The following is an 18137-nucleotide window of genomic DNA, read 5'->3' on the forward strand; positions in this document are numbered from 1 at the left end:
CCAGCAATCCGCTGGAGTTCTGCTTCTGTATATTATTATCGAATACTCAAGCAAGCAATCGCTTAAAGCATTAAAATATCTTAAATGCTGTAGGTAAATCTAGCAGTGGTTGTGCAGCGTTATTGAGACGGTAAATGGGATCACAGCGGGATATCCCATTTTACAACCAAACATTTCATCGCCATCCAATCAGCTTGATAAACCTACTGTAATAAAAACGTCAAAAGTTATCCTTCCCTTGTAAAATAATCTTTAAAGACTCTGCAAAAATTTTCAACTCGTATAAAAACCAGATGGTTTAAAATTCCGTGGATCCCCGGTGCGTAATTCAATGTGCGGCATTCACTATCCTTATTCCTCCCAACTGTGAAAATAGCCCCGAGCACTTGGGAGCCAAGTAACAGCAACCCGTGGGCAACATAAACTTCTGTACACCTCGTCTGGTTGATAAACCACTCCGATACCGTTACGCATAACCATTATGCTCCATGCAGCGTACATTGTATACTCGCTATATACTCGCTGCTACGAGCTTTGTTGAAAATGTCTTGGGTCAAAGTTTTGTTCGTCGGTCTCCACGGGTTCTCAAGGAATGGATTGCTATACAATGAACTCGGATACTTCAACATTCCGCATGGTTACTGCGCGGTGTGGTTGATGTAAAGGTAGATAACTGCTTAGCGACTGTAAACTCAAACAGGTTTCGTCTGTCAATGAGGTGGACTTTCCCATGTCGTCTCCTCATCGCTACGCTGAGGGAGTGTTGCCGACGCCCATTGGCTGGTTGCGCTGTACCACGTGATATCCCATTCAGCAGGAGCACGTGACAGTACTCCGACTCGCACTGTGTACACAGTCGACAGTGAGTTAGCTGGCCTTCCATGCTTCGCCGATTAGTGAATGGGTGCAGTCTTGTCAGAAACTAGAAGGGGTGTGTGTTGATGGGTCACAGACGAGGAAGGGAGTAGAATTCCGTCTCAAGCTTCGGTCCGGATTATTACATCAAGACGGATTCTAAACGCTCAGTACCAATGAAGGACAAGGCTTGCTCCGAGTTTGTGTTTATGCCTTTGAAAGGGGACTCGGCGAGAAGCCCAACCCCGACGAAGGAAACTATGAGTGTCCCAACAAGCCCGGACAGCGAGTCAGAAGTGACTTTAGTGAGATCGAAAATTGTCGTTGTTGGTGATTGTAACTGTGGGAAAACTTCCCTCATTCGGATGTACTGCAAACCAGGTGAATTCTCGGATGTAAGTATCGTTTAACTTTCCTGAACTAATTGCGTGACATTTGTGTATTAGCTGATGGTGTCCCACCTTTCTCAATGGCCCACATTGGGGTATGCTTGTGCAATCGGGTATACAGTACACGGCTGTCAACTTTGATGAAACCGTTACCGTCATTCCGTGTGATAAACGTTTGACAATATTCATGCATTCCGATAATTTTGCTGACTGTTCATACAAGTTAACTTACCAAAACTCTGTAAACAGTGATATTTAGAAACACATGGTCGTTGCCCAACACGTGTTTACGCTACAGGTGAGATGGATTCCATTCGACTTGCGAAAGCATCCCATCTGTCATTAATATAAACCGAGGCGTCTGTGGGATGCCTCTGTTATTGACTTCTCATACAGATTTGTCTCGTTATTCAACCCCGCGTCACTAATGCATGCTTTCACCGTATGTTATAACATCAGACAGCTTTCAGATGGTATTGTATCACCGACCGCATCAATATTAATCACAGCTATGGCGTGAGTATGCATTGTATGTAGGTGTTATCTTCAACTTCAAATGAGATGCCTGAAGGTCGAAACTTAATTACATTTAACGTATATGAACTTGAATTATGTACTGGTTAAGTATCAATATCATAATAAACATCGCACTCTTATCATTCATGTCACAAAGTATGCCCTTGATGTGAACCCTCTACGAGGATAGACAAGGATTGAATAAATTAAACCTTGGATTAATTATCTGTCAAACCCGAGTCAGTTGCCTTCGTAATGAACCTTTATATATTAAGTAAGTACTCTCGTTAAGTTCATGTAAAATCGGAACAGGGTTTAATCTCCATCTGACACTTCTAATCACCCAGCTTAAGCGCTATGCCACCTATAATTAAGTCCAGGCTTGACTTTCGCTCTATTAAATAACCTCGAACAATACCTGAAGAGGGTAGTTGTTATTAGAGGTAAATCCCTTTGATTTTAGCCGTTCACGCCTCGTTGACTAATTCTGTGGGTATTGTGCGGTAAGGTGAAGTGCTAATTAACAATTGACATCAGTGGACATGAAAGCGATCTGTTGATATCGCATCGTACGAGCAAGTCCGTTGGATATGATCAAATGTATTCAGTGAGTGACGAGAAGTATCAGCAGGGTGGATCTCAACATCGGGCTTAGAACGTCGCATCTCTTTTCACAGTGGTCTGTGGTTAACCAATTTGTTTTCACGTTTGTTAAGGGTTTAAGGGTAGTTACTTCTTCGTATCTTGTGCTGAACTTTTGTCGGACTGGAAATTCATTTCCGTTTTAATGAGCTGGTATATTGTTGGTCATGTTTTATTTCATTTTCACGAGCTTTACATTTAATTCCGTCAGCACGTTTAACTTTCTTGGTCGTTTCCAGTTTCATAATTTCAACCCATACGCAGCAGGTCCGCAGTAATTGTAAACAGTGTTGTCTGAATAGTTTGTCTGAATAGTGATTGCACATGTAATTCTAATACATTCTAATATATCCGAACTGACGAAATTTGAAGGCATATGACAACAACGTTAACTGATGAAATATGCCGAGTTAGGGCCAGTACGCTACCACTCCTGACCTTCAACGGGTTTAAATATGTATGATATTTTTATTAAATATATTGACACTGTTTGGAAGTAATAACGGTTGATAATAAATCATGCTAGGTTATGACTCACGTTACGTGCCATGAGCAAATTAAATGGAAAATCTTATCTCATCGTATCTCCTTACAGCCAATCTTAATAATTCACTTCGTAAAACGATCGTACTCGTCCAAATGAAAGAATTCCAGCCGCGAGTGGGTTTTCACCTTCACCCGTACAAAAACAAGGGTCTTATTCCAGGCGGTAGTGAGAATCTTGTTTTTGATAATCAAATTGTAGCGTTTTATTTTCGGAATGTCTCTTGAGAAAAATCCGTAGAGGAATAACAGCATGGGAACATCGTTATTGATGTAAACATGTAAATGTTGGTGCTTTTGTTGGTCTTTCCGCAGCTTTCCGCGTTGGACCCTTCTGTAATAAACAACAGCTATGGCTAGATCAGGTTTGACTGAATGACGAAAGTGAACAGACCGATTTCTCTCAACGAGAACTGGTTTCTGTGATAGGTTTTGCATGTGCATCTAAAGTAGAACTCTCAGCAAATGCAAAGCATTCTTTTGGGAAAAAAACATCAATGCAGGTGCATATGTGCCAAAGTACTCATATTACATCAAGCAGTTGGTAATAGTTATCTGCCCCTTGGCGAATATAACCACAGCTAAAGCATTTCAGCAACCATAAAGACGAGTGCACTGCACATCTGCTACTTATAATAGATCTGTTGGAATGTTCTAAGCTTGACAGGTTTCGAAAAAGTTGCATATTACGTGAATACGGAGGTTATCGTAATTTTCCCATATGTAAGTTACTAATTTTAGACGTGCATCTTTTTGTGCAATACCCCCATGCTCATCCTATAATGGGCACGTCACGGCGTGTATATTTAGCACAGGTGTGCTGACGTCTTTGGATGCTTATTTTGGATACTGCTGGATGCGTTTCTGTCTCTGATCTTCATGATAAGGGTTGACGCAGCGCCGGATTGCTAAATGATTGAGTTTGCCGTCATCGTTTTCGTAGACAATGACAAGAGTTATGTTTATTTATGGGCGCAACTACAACGGTTATCACACCAGGGGCTATATTTATCATGGAGAAACGTAATGGTGTTTTCACAAACATAGGTGATGAAAATGAACAGTAATTTATTAATACTTGTAAAAAAGATCTTTTTAGAAGATGTTATGTATTTAAGGTGCGTTTGGATTTAAATATTATTTGTACTGATGCAGAATTTAGTCTGTGTGGTGGGTCCTAGACTAACGATTAGTCTCTGAATATATATAATTTTGGTAGTAACAAACAAACCCATTTAAAATGAAAAGGAGCCCGAGGGAGACCAGAGATTCAGAGACCATTGCTTCATTTAGGGCTTTGGCATTGCAAGGAGGGCTAGGCAGAATGGAAAATATTGTGGTTCAGGGACTGTGAGACAGACTAGGTGTCTTTCCATGACTTGATTATTGTTAATCATTATATAAACGGTTCCTTGAAACGAGTGTCGATGTTGTTAGAGTGATTTATTGAAGAATATTACGTTGTTCGATATTAGGATGGGTTCTAAACTAAAGATTTCCAAGTCAGTAGATGCTTTGTTCAGTTTGAGGTTTATGAATTAGAATGTATGTTTCGTGATTCTTGGATTATTCATTGACAGTGTGACTTACGGCTCTCGATTTGTCAGGGGCGTGGATTCTGACAAACGATTGTCGGATATTGATGAAGCCTCAGATTTATCTTGACTTTTATTATCTGTAGCGATGGTTTTCATGTGTGAATTACATGTCGCTTTATCATTGATGGATCTAATGTTGACAATTTCACTCACTTAAAGGGACTCTCCGAGGAGACGTTAAACGTTGTCAATGTATCTTGCGACTCTGATCAAGTATTCTCTAGGGGTCAAACCACAGCCTCATTTTCTGAGAGATTGCGAATACTATTTTACCAGCCAACGAGATTTGGTTTTTATCAACGAACTGTAAACCGAGTTAATCCCAGCTAGCTGACATGCGCACATGAGGCTATCGATAAGGCTCGTGTTTGTGCAAGAATCAAACGTTGTTGATAATCCCGTTGCGTGTGTGAACATGCATTAAGGTATTTATCAGTCAATATGCATTAAACTCCGGTTGTAAATTTCACGTTGTCACGAGTATTGAAAAAATACAATTTCTAGTCGTTTAACAGACATTGTGTTTCCACAGCACAAACGCGTTTCAATATTTCATTTTGGTTGTGAAACTCATGAGCCTGAAAAACTTATTTATATTTATGAGACTTTTCGGTAAAAACATACGAAGCATTAAATGAAATATGTTCCGCGAACTGATAATTTGAGTAAAAGATGATTTTGTTTTTAATGAAATCTACGGAAGAATGAATAACGTTATGTATTTTGTTTTCAATTTGCATGAACAGAAAGTAATGAGACCCTCGTTTCTCCCCCTGGACCCTCTCGTGTTAGTGGATGATGTGAAATGGGTTCAGTTACAGTATTGTCAGCACTCTTCCGATAATTCCATCTCTTCAAAATCATGAACACACTCCTTACACACAGCATGGTTCTCTTCAAGGAATTCTCTTTAAGAACCGTAGCATTATAAAAAGGTAAGGCCCGATTATAAAGACGAACTATTTCAAGGAATGTTTTGATAAAATTACTGGTAAAGTAAATTACATCTTAATAGAATTTCAACTTTAAGATGCATTTGTTGACACAGATGATTTGCCGATATATTTAATGGACTAGATTATTGGCCGATTCGGGATAGCATCTGCTCGACTGAATTTGAATATTTGCGAAATTGGATGTGAAATGTCTCATTAATATCAGTTGTCAGCCTTGGGCTTCTGAGAATATTATCATCAATATTCTTCACTTCAACCGTCCTTCCCAACTCTACAAGTTGCAGGTTCCAATGCCCGCGGACGAATTGCATTAAGACTATCTGCACAAAGTTAATGCATTGTCATTTTTTCAAATGGACTCCGGTTTCTTTGAGGATTCCATTAGATGTGTCATCTCTTGAACTTATCACTTTCAACATCCCCGTAATGCCGTCCTCGTTTTTGTTATCAGCGTTGTGACCACTTCGTCTACATATTTGGTCACAGAGGCGTTCTGTTTGTTATAGCTCACGACACTACAGGTTTGGTGAGTTCAAATCCCAGATTCGCCACGATGACGTTTTCAATGTTTGCTTGCACCATATCGCTGCTCTCGGCTTCCTTCCAAGACCCGTGTCTCTTTGCATTTTCTGAAACACGAATTGGGACGGTGGGGTAGCTAAGAGGGTAAAACGTTCACTCCTCAGGCCGAAGACCCGGATTCGATTCCCCTCTTGGATACAATATGTGAAGCCCATTTCTGGTGTCCCCGCCGTGATATTGCAGGAATATTGCTACAAGCGGCGTAAAACTAATTTCATTTACTCAAACACGAAATTTCGCGTCATTATTTGACTAAAATATCGTTTAAAGGGGCGCAATCCGAACTCACTGGCTACGATGTGATGGCCATGGTAATTACGCTGTTCAAACCATTTTTCAGCGTAAGGTACCAACGGCAGGCCTCGCAACGTTTAAAAGCGGGAATCCAAATAGATCGTGTTAAGGATTGAATTGTAATATTCTTGACAAGGTAGCGTTGTGGTTAAAACGTTCGCTTGTGAGGTCTCAAATGTTCACTTCCTCACATGGCACAGAGTGTCCAGCGAATGTTTGGTGATTTCCTCTGTCATGCTGCAGGATTATTATTAACAGCGGGGGGGCGGTGGGGTAGCCTAGTGGTTCAAGCGTTGGCTCGTCACGCCGAAGACCCGGGTTCGATTCCCCACATGGGCACAATGTGTTAAGCCCATTTCTGGTGTCCCCCCGCCGTGATATTGCTGGAATACTGCTAAAAGCGGCGTGAAACTAAACTCAGTCAGTCAGTCAGTATTAACAGCGGTGAACATACTCACTCACTGTGATCTGGAATCTGGAAAAGACAAAAGGAAGATTCACTAAAGTATGTGCGTGCGTGCGTGGAACGCTGTGGTGAACTTTATAGACAGTTTTCCACTTTAGGCTAAAAACTGCTATCCCTATAGAACATTGTTTCATATTTGTGTCAGATTTGTAAGTCAACTCCGCACAAATCGTACGGAGATTGATGGATGAGCAACAGACTGGCAGTGGAGAAAGTTTCCATGACATAAACGTAAAGCACCACTTTTTATACCACATGTCAGAGGCATATTTCTGTCGTGGCTTCCACTGACCTTTCACCTGCAGGTGGTGGGGACACAAGCCGACCAAGGTTGAAGGTCACTGAGTGACCGGAAACAGACGAGGTCTAATTAGCACTCTGTCAAAGGTACCCGAGGGGACGTATTCTTTCCCAGTCTCTCGGTCCAAGAATGCGTATTGTAGAGTTGAAAGAGGCAGGTTTCTCGCGTTAACCATAAATCTGATCTAGTGAAAGCTGTAATTAGCCTTTGTATTGAGCTATATGGCAAACCACATGCTTCATATTGGACGTATTTTATTAGGAGAGTGATGCACGAGATTTGTAGCCTAATGACAAATTACGCTGTGAGGATCTAAATCGCCTTGAGGAGTGAATTCTATTGCCATTTACAGATAGGAAATCAACCGCTATGAAAGGAGCTTTACATTCGCGAGCTGTATATTGAATTCAGATAAATATAACGACAAAACTCTATGCATAATCATATAGGATCTCCACTTATTGTACAATTCAATGTACGATTACGACAATATGACGAATAATCACTGTCAAACACTGATGATATAAGATGTTGTCGAAAAGGGGCGCATATCCTGCCCCGCTTGTCACAAACACATGGAAAGGCAAATCAATTACATGCATTCGCCTCAAAATACGTGAAGGGTGATATGGAACTATTTAAACTGGAAATTCCGTCGCACATCATATTTGTCACTGATATTGATTTTAGAAATGTTCTCATCGGATTTATCATTAACATATACTAAGGCCCTGCACTTTTAGCCAACTTATGACCCTCTTGAAATCTTCGTTGAAAGAGCACACTCAAGTGCACTTCAAACATTTTGAAGTGTAGTCTCCAAGGCTGGCGCTGTTGGACAATTGCTGGACTCAAACGGAAGAATAAAGTAATCCCTCTTGTAACACACTCTAATGGATATTTTGTTTTCCCTTTGGTTTATACGCTGTTTTTACTGTATGATACTGAACGCGGCTTAAAACATCCTCACTCACACACAATTTGTTCACGTGTGCTAAAATATTTGAAATCTTTGGGGTTGGTACAGGTGCAACTGTTAATGCCCTAATGAGCAACCTCGGCCTAGAATTAGGATGTAAGATGGACTCGTCTTTAATGCACTTGGTGTTATTTCGTAATGGTAATGGTCAAATACCATTTGATACCATTTGGAATGGAAACTGGGCCGCTTTATAGTGTTAACAGAGTTGAGATGAGACTTCAAATCCTTTCAAGTCTGAGTTCTATCCAGTGGGCGTCTAGTCCAGTAATTGAAGGGGATTGAATAAAATCACCTCTAATTTCAGATATTCATGAAGAGACGAGATATTGCTTGATCAGTAGTTTATGTCATTATGGGGACCCAGACATTCCATTTGTACATATACCTTGAGATCAATTCTTCGTTTCCATTTAAACCCTTAAAAATCGTAGAACGCCGAAATACATCCACCGCACGCTACTTTATTACCCCAATTACGGGAGACAAATTCCTCCGCGGTCTGTCTGGCTTCGGTGTAATGCCGGGGGACTCATTACGTCGGCTTTTATTTTCTCTCTCCGCGGAAAGATGGTCACTTTGCAATCGAACTGATTAGAATAGACGCTGACGATTGGAATTCCGATAGAAAATACACTTATGTCATCCCAAAGACCACCTGATGGACTCTGTTACGCAAGAAAAATCGGACAAACACTAATCGCCCGGCACCCTTCTGTTTATCTTCCAATGCATTTGGAGTGAACTAGAATCGATTAGGTTAGAACGGCAGAACATATTGCAATGTAAGTAGATGAGGGAGGCCGGAATAATTGGTGACTTGTGGATCGAAGGAGAATAAAGTTAGTTTGATTCGTGACCTGATGATATTGGATTCGATTTCTGGCCTTGCGGTGTTGACTTGTGTCATCAACCCTACTGCATTCTACGTGCAATGATATTGCTTAACTTCGAGATGCAAATTGATGTTTTCCTTTCCTCTATGAACGTTTACTAAAATACTAGACTGGAATACTGGATAGCTGATCTCGTTATGAACCTCTGTCTCCTTCAGCACACGCTGGTATTGAGAAAATGACAGTGGTGTGGATTTCATCCGTGAGGACTTTCTCGATTGAATTGAAATGATGATGCGTCTACCTACGATATACGATCCTCATTTTAAGAGTGAGGCATAATATATTGTTCTGTAGTCAGACAGCTGGCAGTTATGTATGGGTATTGTGTTGCAAATGATCGAGGTGAATATCAGCTACACAGGCTTGATTAAAGATTTGCCAACTCAAGACCAGAACCGTACGCTGAAAATGCATAATTTTGACAGATACATATTACTGGATCTAAGAGCCCCTACGAGGTGGGGGATTCAGAACCCAAAGCTGTGGAATATATAGACATGCCTCATTTAGGACAAAACATTACTGGGGCGGTGGGGTAGCCTAGTGGTTAAAGCGTTCGCTCGTCACTCCAAAGACCCGGGATCGATTCCCTACATGGGTACATTGTGTGAAGCCCATTTCTGGTGCCCCCCCCCCCCCCCCGTGATATTGCTGAAAGCGGCGTAAAGTTAAACTCACTCCCCCACTAAACATTACTGTAAAGGATGGGACGTACAAGTAGATACAAACGCGCATGCACGCACACGCTGGGGACTACATTATTTATGTCCGTTGGTTGACAGTATCAGGCGACCCTGCGATATGAATCTGTAATCTCCAATGGTAGCATGGCCCTTGTTAAATGAATGAAGATGTAGGTCACCACGTGTTTCCGGAAAGACAATTAACACAGACAATGGTGTGCGCCATTTCGTGTATCTTGTTTTATTGCTCATTGAAGTTAAACCCGGAAACACATACTGACATGTGGCGTGCATTTTAAGCAGGCCATTTTAAGTGATACTTGTTTAATTAAACGCAAAGGCAGGATGACAGAAAGGTTTATTTATTTTCTCTTAGATACACGGAAGTCGTATAACTATTTTCATCCCTCTGAGGGAGTTTGCGGGTAACGTCAGCTTGGCATTGAATCGCATATTTAGTGGTCCTCCCATAGACTAACGCTTCGTCTCTCAATATGTGTACTTTTGATAGTGACAAATAAACTCATTTAAATTGAAAAAGGGGCCCTAGTGAGATGGGAGATTCAGATCCTGAACCAGAGGAAATCTGGACTTGCTTCATTTAGGGCCTTAATTGCGCGAATGGTATTCTCAGGTTTGCTTGCGACAAAATGCACAAAGTCATGCTGACGATTTCAAATGAATTTGGCAAGATTTTCTTCTGTGGCAAGGGCAAGTTATGAGATCACTATACCATATATCTTTCTCGATACTTTCAAACATTGGTTTGACACCCAAGAGAACTGTATGTTCTCATTTCGCCTACAGTTGACTGTTGATTACGCAATGGTGAACTAGTGGCACCCCTATCTTTTAAAAGGGGTAGAGAGCTTATGTCACTAATCATTAATTGAATGTTTTTCAACGCCACGGCAAGCATCAAAAAAAAAAGTCCTGGTATATTGCTGCCTGCGAATAATATAGCCTGGGCCAATCAAACCTGTGACCGAAACATGAGCAACGGGCATATGATAACATGGCACGGTGTCGATGCTAAAAGGGACACTTTTATTGAAACGTAATACCATCAATTGGTACTTGGCATTATCTTCAGTGGCAAATGTTCCATCCATATACAGTATTTTCAACTTCGTAAATGTGCACTGGAAACACTTAGGCGAGACTTAATGTTTCCTCAGACAATGAGTCCATCTGGAAACACGTGAAACAAAGGAAACAGACACGTACCGACTTCCAGCGTCCCACGTCCCGGCTACAGTCGAGTGCAATTAGGTCATTTATAGAATTAACATTCCAAGTGTATGCCGTGTGTTAATAATGATTAATGATTATTTATGAATTGAAGCAATCGCCAGAATGCCAGTGACTGTATTATTATATATATATATATATACATTGTGCCGAAATAGTCTTTAATTGGTCATTCGATCAACATTTCGTCTAATTTGAAGGTCCTCGTTGGTGAACGCAGCAATTATGTTTTAATTGGCCGTGTGTGTTTCATTAAACCCGGCATGCTAAAACCTCACTGTTGCTATTTTATTTGCACAAGTTAAATAAATAACATCTGTTGACAATAAAACGATATTTAGACTATATAACGATATTTAGACTATATTAACTAGGAGTGTATTATTTAGGGCACAGAGGCACCCATAATCCTCTATCATCTAATGTATGTTATTGTTATGTAGTTTGTAAATTGTGTTACATTAACTGAATAGGACCTAATAAACAACCTTGCAGAACAGAACAACAGGATGTATTATCAACTCAGGGTGAACCATTCAATTATACAACACTAAAACCAACAGAATTGAAGGATTGTATGCCGAAAGTCAATGTATCAAAGATTGTATCTTCTTTCCACCACCAATTATCTTTCCTTTTAGTCGTCAATCTTTGATTTAGGCACCCCGTTGCTTCCAGCCAGGCGTGAAGAAGAGATTCCTTGAATCTTGAGAAATGAGAGGGCGCTATACACACCTGGCTTGGGGCACAGGTGGTGTTGTTTGTAATTAATTGCAAGGGGTTGTCCGCGTTGCATCACATAGCCTTGCGCTCCATTAGAATTAACTCCTGTCGAATGAAGCAACACGTTTATTGCTCCCCACGGAATTACGGTCCATTTCCCCTAGAACATGTTCATCCCTCATATCAAGCTGTACATCTCGTCATGCAAGGTGAAAGTTCAAGCCTTCAGGACCGATAACATATTTTGACGCGTTGAATGAATGGTACATGCAGATTCATCTTTGTATTACTGGGCCCCGGTCAGGAATAAGATAATTGTGATGTCCCGATTCACATACATCTTCTCATGACAGGCAAACGTTCAGCAACGTCTACATGTATCACGTGGAACATATTCTTTTTTAACTATTGGTCAAAGCGGGGTCAAACCAAATCCATCTTTCAATCATTCACTTTTTACAGGTCAGATACGTTCTCTACCCGTTGAATGAAAGTAGATTTTGGTTTAGGGCCCCATCTTGATATCTCTGCGTCGCAGTCAAGAATCATATCCAACATCCCGTGGAAGAGGCTGAGACTGATCAGAGACTGAGACTGAGACTCATTGCTTTGCTTTAAGCAAGTGAAACAAGTCCAAGTAGTTTCAAACTTAGTAATTTATACAATCTGCTCACTGAAGCAGTGTGACATATTTTAGCATGACAATGGCATGCATAACTGTTTCCGACACGCAGCTATATTACGTGTAACACTATTCAAATTTAATGCCTCTTGGACGTTTAAAGGAAATTGTTTCTTCTATAAGATCGTATGTCTTGAAGCAGTATTGAAATAATACCAGTATTAATATCAAACATCACATGCTCTACTCAGTCAGGCGTTGCTTGTGTCAGAGGTTCAGTGGCCGGGACGAAGACTAACGCTTAGTCTGTGAATATATGTATATATTATTTTGATAGTAACAAACAAACCCATTTAAATTGAAAAGGAACCCAAGATGGGACATGGGGAAATCTAGACTTGTTTCATTTAGGGCTTCAGCATTGCAGGGACAGCTAGGCAGTAGGGAAAATAATGTGGTTTATGGACTGTGAGACAGACTAGCCGGGACGTTGTATCTTCCTTTCTGTTGTGTGATACCTAACATTCATAGTAGACAGTAATGGCTTTGAACAGAGATGAACTTTGGTAGGCCAGTAGCACACTGTACCACGTGCAGGTACTGGGTTCTGGCAGCAATGGATGCCAACCATCCCATTGTGTCGGCAGCTTGTTTTATTGTAGGGTAATTGACACCGAGTGTCACTTGCTATCAATTATGTCGCGATGATTACAACGGCTACGACTGTGACTAACATATGACGCTGCTTTGAGGATATAATAGCTCAAGCAGCGAAACCGATATGCACTTATAGAGATAAATGTACATAGATATTTCTGGGACATGACATTTTATATATACACCAGCGTGTTAGGGTGCAGGTAGACTTGCACAAGTCTCCAAGATTATGATTAATAGTTTACATGATATTTTCTAAAACAATATGAATATTCCTCAAACAGACTGGCGATTTGTACTGTCCGCTTATCTAGCCTTGCCACCATAAAAGAATAGAATTACTATACATCCACGGGCTTAGCCTTCAGTACAGTCATGGGTTTAGGGTGCAGGCAGTTTGAATGTTTTCACCAAGGTGATTGTGGGAACGGAACAATGTTCATGGAGCCGACTGGGTAATCCAGCACATGTCATCGAACCTCGAACTGAGTGGATCCTTTGCTCATGCTTTCAAGCTCTGGTTTTTAATCTGACTCGAATAGTGAGTGAGTGAGTGAGTGAGTACGGTTTTACGCTGCGTTTTGCCTTATTTCAGCAATATCACGGCGGGGGAACCTGGAATTGGCTTCACACATTGTACTCAAGTGGAGAATCGAACTTGTGTCTTTGGCGTTACGAGCGTACTTTTGAGCCACTGGGCTACCCCACCGCCCATGGCTTGTATGCTCACGTCGTCTTAATATAGTTGGAATGTTGCCAACATAGGCGTTAAAGAACATGCACTCACTCTTTTCACTTGTGTGGCAATGTCAGTGCCTATTTACTCTTAAAAAGTCAAGCTCAGTAAAAACGGGATCAGAACACGGCCTAGGTGCCGCACTCTTGATGATAAAGGACAGAACTTGCTGGGCTGTGCTCGTCTTTTTATGTCGACTCCCCTGTGTTGCTTGTCTCGTAGCGCGATAAGACACAATTTTTATATTCATGGTTACGTATTTTCGGCTAACCAGTTAGCTGGATAAGGAACGCATGTACATAATGGCGTGTTGCTCAATTTTGCTTTGTCTGATTTGGCACAAATTACTTTAGTCGGTTTGCTTATCTCAAAAATTGCTAATTGTGTCAAAATTGCAATATTTACTGTGTAACAGTAACATATGTATGTAATTATTTCAACCAGAGAAGGCGCTTGGTCGCTTTATACGATACTTGCTGTGACAAGAAACTTTAAGAATAATGTATTGTAGTAATTATTTCAAACATTGTGTTTTCTTTTGCCCCAATTTTGTTGTTTCTATTTTTAACCCTTTTTATTTATGTGTTTATAAAGGATGGGACTTTCGGACAATTGGATATGAATTTAGACCATTTTCAGTTTATTTTCGTTTTGAGGCTCCAGTCCGTCTAATCTGAACTGAAGGCGTTATGGCGTGGTGGTTTTACTACACCTACCCCAAGCTTACCTTTCCTTGCATTGCTGTCATGAAATATACTGACTATTGCTGTCTACATCATTTCCATAGAAGACAACTATGCTGACATATCAGGCTCTACCTTCTCAACAAGCCTACAGTGAAATTAAGCCACTTGACACTCTTGTCAGCCAGTAATACGATAAGGCGGAACTGGCCTTGGTTTCGGTCTGGCCTGCAATGTGTCAGATAGTTCACAACTTTTCGATCTGTGTTATCGACGCTATCTCTGTTCAGTGCCATGTATAAATCAGCTGTTGCTCCTACACGCATGTCTGAGACTTCATCAGGCAGTTCCCGACCTGTGCCAGATACGACCATAAACTAAGCACTTGCGTAGTCCGATAACTCGCAGTATTAACTGGAGAAACACTTGCGTTGATGGCTGCATACCTTGAGGCTATCATGGTATCTTATCTGAAGTACTGTGGTGGTGGCAGTCTTCTCGGTATCCTCCATATTTACTCTCAACGTAATAAGGACCGTTCGGGCAAATGCATAGAGACTTTAGATATTATTTTCAATATGTCTCTACGTAACAACGTAAAAACCTCTGATAATTTGTCAAGCCGCCGACGTTAAGATATTAGCACACGTTGGTGACAATATCTACACTGTCTACGTCCACCTGTAATTACACTACCGACCATAACAGTGCACATATTCTCAAGATATTAATAACTTCATGCCATATTAGATAGTTGAAAATGCCAGACGCTCAGGAAATGTCAAACATAACATCATTTATTTGAAGGTGTCTGACACAATGTCAGCAGTGAGGTTATGTTGGTGAGCCTGTGTCTCAATCATATAGAATCAGCGAAGGCTTCTTTTTTTATCTCTGCTTAGCTGGTCAACTGAACCAATGCATGAATATAGCCATTCTTTTAATCGTTGGTAACGTTTGCTTGTATCCGTGCTTTACATCTTGATCCTCCTGAATCATACCCTTCGTTGACAGATTTTAAGGCTTGAAGCAATTACCACAAACTATGCCAATATATTCCTTTGAGAAGCCCCGGAGGCATAATATTGTGTGTGTTTTCCTAGGTCTATCTCTAAATCTTTGCTATGTCCTTCCCTCGTCCGACATTCGCCCTCTGAGCTGTCTTGCTCAGGCAGGAGGGTGACAGATGACGAAAAACAAGATCATTTAATGGAGCAACTCCACGAGCAACATGTGTAAAAACATGGAGGAGAAATCCAATTATCCTACATATACACCGTGTAGTTAAAAGGTCAACTGTAACATCCCCTCACTTTCACACACTGCCGAGCTCCATATTATACACCAAACGCTGTAATAGGACATTTTATGCTCCGAGCGGTAGTCGTGCCCACAGATAGACGGCTTCTGCAGTTGCTCGTCTGCTATCATAAGGCGCGGGAAAATTCGTGTCGTCTGCTCATGAAATTGCAATAACAGAAGACAATCAGCCGGCATTATGTTCGGGGTTGGCTCCCAATATTGCCCCTAACTAGTGTCAGGACCCTTAGACGTCTATGCAGTTTCGTGAAATGGACGCCATTTCACCTTATTATTGCTGTTCGTGCTGGTTGAGCTGCTAAAACTGATTATGGAGAACTTTTCTCTTGTATATTGCGTGAGTGGTCGATACTGAAATGCTTTTTCGATGACAAAGACGATCAGTTATACGGAGTTGTCGTCAGATTAGATATTTTTGCAAAGGTTTTAGCATCTCCTGCTGTCCTGAGTCAATTGATAGTTTGGGAAAGGGAAAAGTTAAAAAAGAATCTGCAACAGTTCTCAGACGCTGAAGGATATACTATAGCTGTGTCTCTAGTCACCTGTGAAGGAAGGGATTGATTCTGAAATCAGTGTGAATGAGTCAAGTGGATTTGTTGATCGTTTGGCCACATTACAAACACCAACTTATTCTGATGTCATGTAAATATACTTCAAGCGAAAGATCATGTTTGTACCCATCCCTTGTGGGTGTTTTTGTACAGTAAGTCTTCTCCTGTTGCCCCGAGCATTATTAGAGATGTTGTATTGATAAAAGTAAATATACTCAATAGTAGATACCCATTCCCGAAATATATTCTAAAATTCAAATGTCTGCAAACAACATTATGAAACAATTTATTAAGGACTCCATTCCAAATTGTGTCCCATTAGTACAAACCACACCACACCACACCACACCACACCACACCGCACCACACCCCTATTTATTGCTGTTTTCTCTCAACTAATTTACACATTTAGCTGTCGTCATTCCATACATCTCAAAGTTTTCAAATTAAGTCTGGAACGACACGGTTGTTGTTTTTATGCATATTTTGAAATCTTTACTGCCATCCGTGGACAAAAAGAAATCTTTATGATGTGAACTGCAGATTGTTCCGCTTGCCTTGAGTCGTCGCGTGGCTGCTCTTTGGGTGCCTTCTGTTGGTACTGGAGGGGGGCATCGCACACCATCTTTCTCACGTTTAACGGGTTGTTTGTGTATCTTTCTCCAGAAACGTTCTGACACTAAACCTTACTGGCAGATGTGACTTAAAGTAGGAAGAACAGCATCTTGCTTAGTATGAATTTCAAAGACCATCGTCACATGTGTCAGCAGTTGTGACTTGGGTAAACGCATTTTAGAAGTATGGACCCACTTTTACAGTATTTTTATGATAAACTTGGCGGTTGGGAAGCTCATGAAATAGGGTCACAGAAACTTCATGGATGGATAATCTCACGCCACCTCCGCCATAATTAAAGACCCATCCCTCACTCCCAAGCCTTCCTATTTGTTGTTATTTCACGCACACGTCCAAATTATTCTTCAAAGTTTAAGAACCTCTTTGGCTGTTGAGAACCCTCACCATGACTGTATGTTCCTTTTATCAACGTCTAAAAATAAACAATCTTAGCGATGAAACAACTCGAGAACTTAACTTTCCTTCATATGAAATTCTCAAATTACACAACTTGTCTGGGTGGTAGTGTCCTTCGTAGAGTGTGGGAAACTCGCCTTGATTCGTGCCCTGGAGCTCAAATTACCGGAAGTCTGCGTTTTTAATTACCAAACTTCCAGAATTGTCAAGTTGACTTCCGCGTCCTAAGAAAGGCACAACTCGCTTGCGCTCTGAGACTGTCGTGGTTGGGAAATACTGTAACGTACTTGACCATTCTCGCCCATCATATGTGCATTACATTCTGGCGACGTCGCGGAAACGTCCGCGTATTCTCCTACTTCCCCTAGCTGTGTTATAGATTATGCAAACGAGAATAAAGACATCGTAGACGGTGACAATAACGTTCCTGGCTGATTCTGGAACTGGAGAAAGAACATTGACGTTTGTGCGTTTTGATTAATGTAGGTTTTTCACTGCTGCTGCAGCTGATATTGATATGCTAGGTATAATACTGTCAAGCTACAGGTAGTTACTACCACACTACTACTCTACTACTACTACTACTACTACTACTACTGGGGAGGTGGGGTAGCCTTTATGTTAAAGCCTTCGCTCGTCACGCCAAAGACCCGGGTTCGATTCCCCACATTGGTACAATGTGTGAAGCCCATATCTGGTGCCCCAGCTTAGTAAACTGCTACTTCTAAAAAGACAGATGCACAGTTTCCACCAAGACTCAAATTACTACTACTACTACTACTACTACTACCACGAACACCACCACTACTACTACTAACACTACTACTCCTACTCCTCCTACTACTACTACTACCATCTG

At 41.1% G+C, this 18137-nt stretch overlaps 1 protein-coding gene across 1 annotated transcript in view; it reads left to right on the forward strand.

Annotated features, from left to right (window-relative positions):
• Positions 1–819: 819 nt before the first annotated feature.
• The window catches only part of LOC124274200 (rho-related GTP-binding protein RhoN-like), a 44071-nt gene continuing 26753 nt past the window's right edge, over positions 820–18137 (forward strand). Inside the window, exon 1 of the mRNA XM_046709510.1 lies at positions 820–1250. Coding sequence (XP_046565466.1) covers positions 1032–1250 — 219 coding nt within the window. The 5' untranslated portion in view covers positions 820–1031. The remainder of the gene's footprint in view (positions 1251–18137) is intronic.

Source organism: Haliotis rubra, unplaced genomic scaffold, assembly GCF_003918875.1.
Source record: "Haliotis rubra isolate DU_JTF1 unplaced genomic scaffold, ASM391887v1 Scf104, whole genome shotgun sequence".
Lineage (NCBI taxonomy): Eukaryota > Metazoa > Mollusca > Gastropoda > Lepetellida > Haliotidae > Haliotis > Haliotis rubra.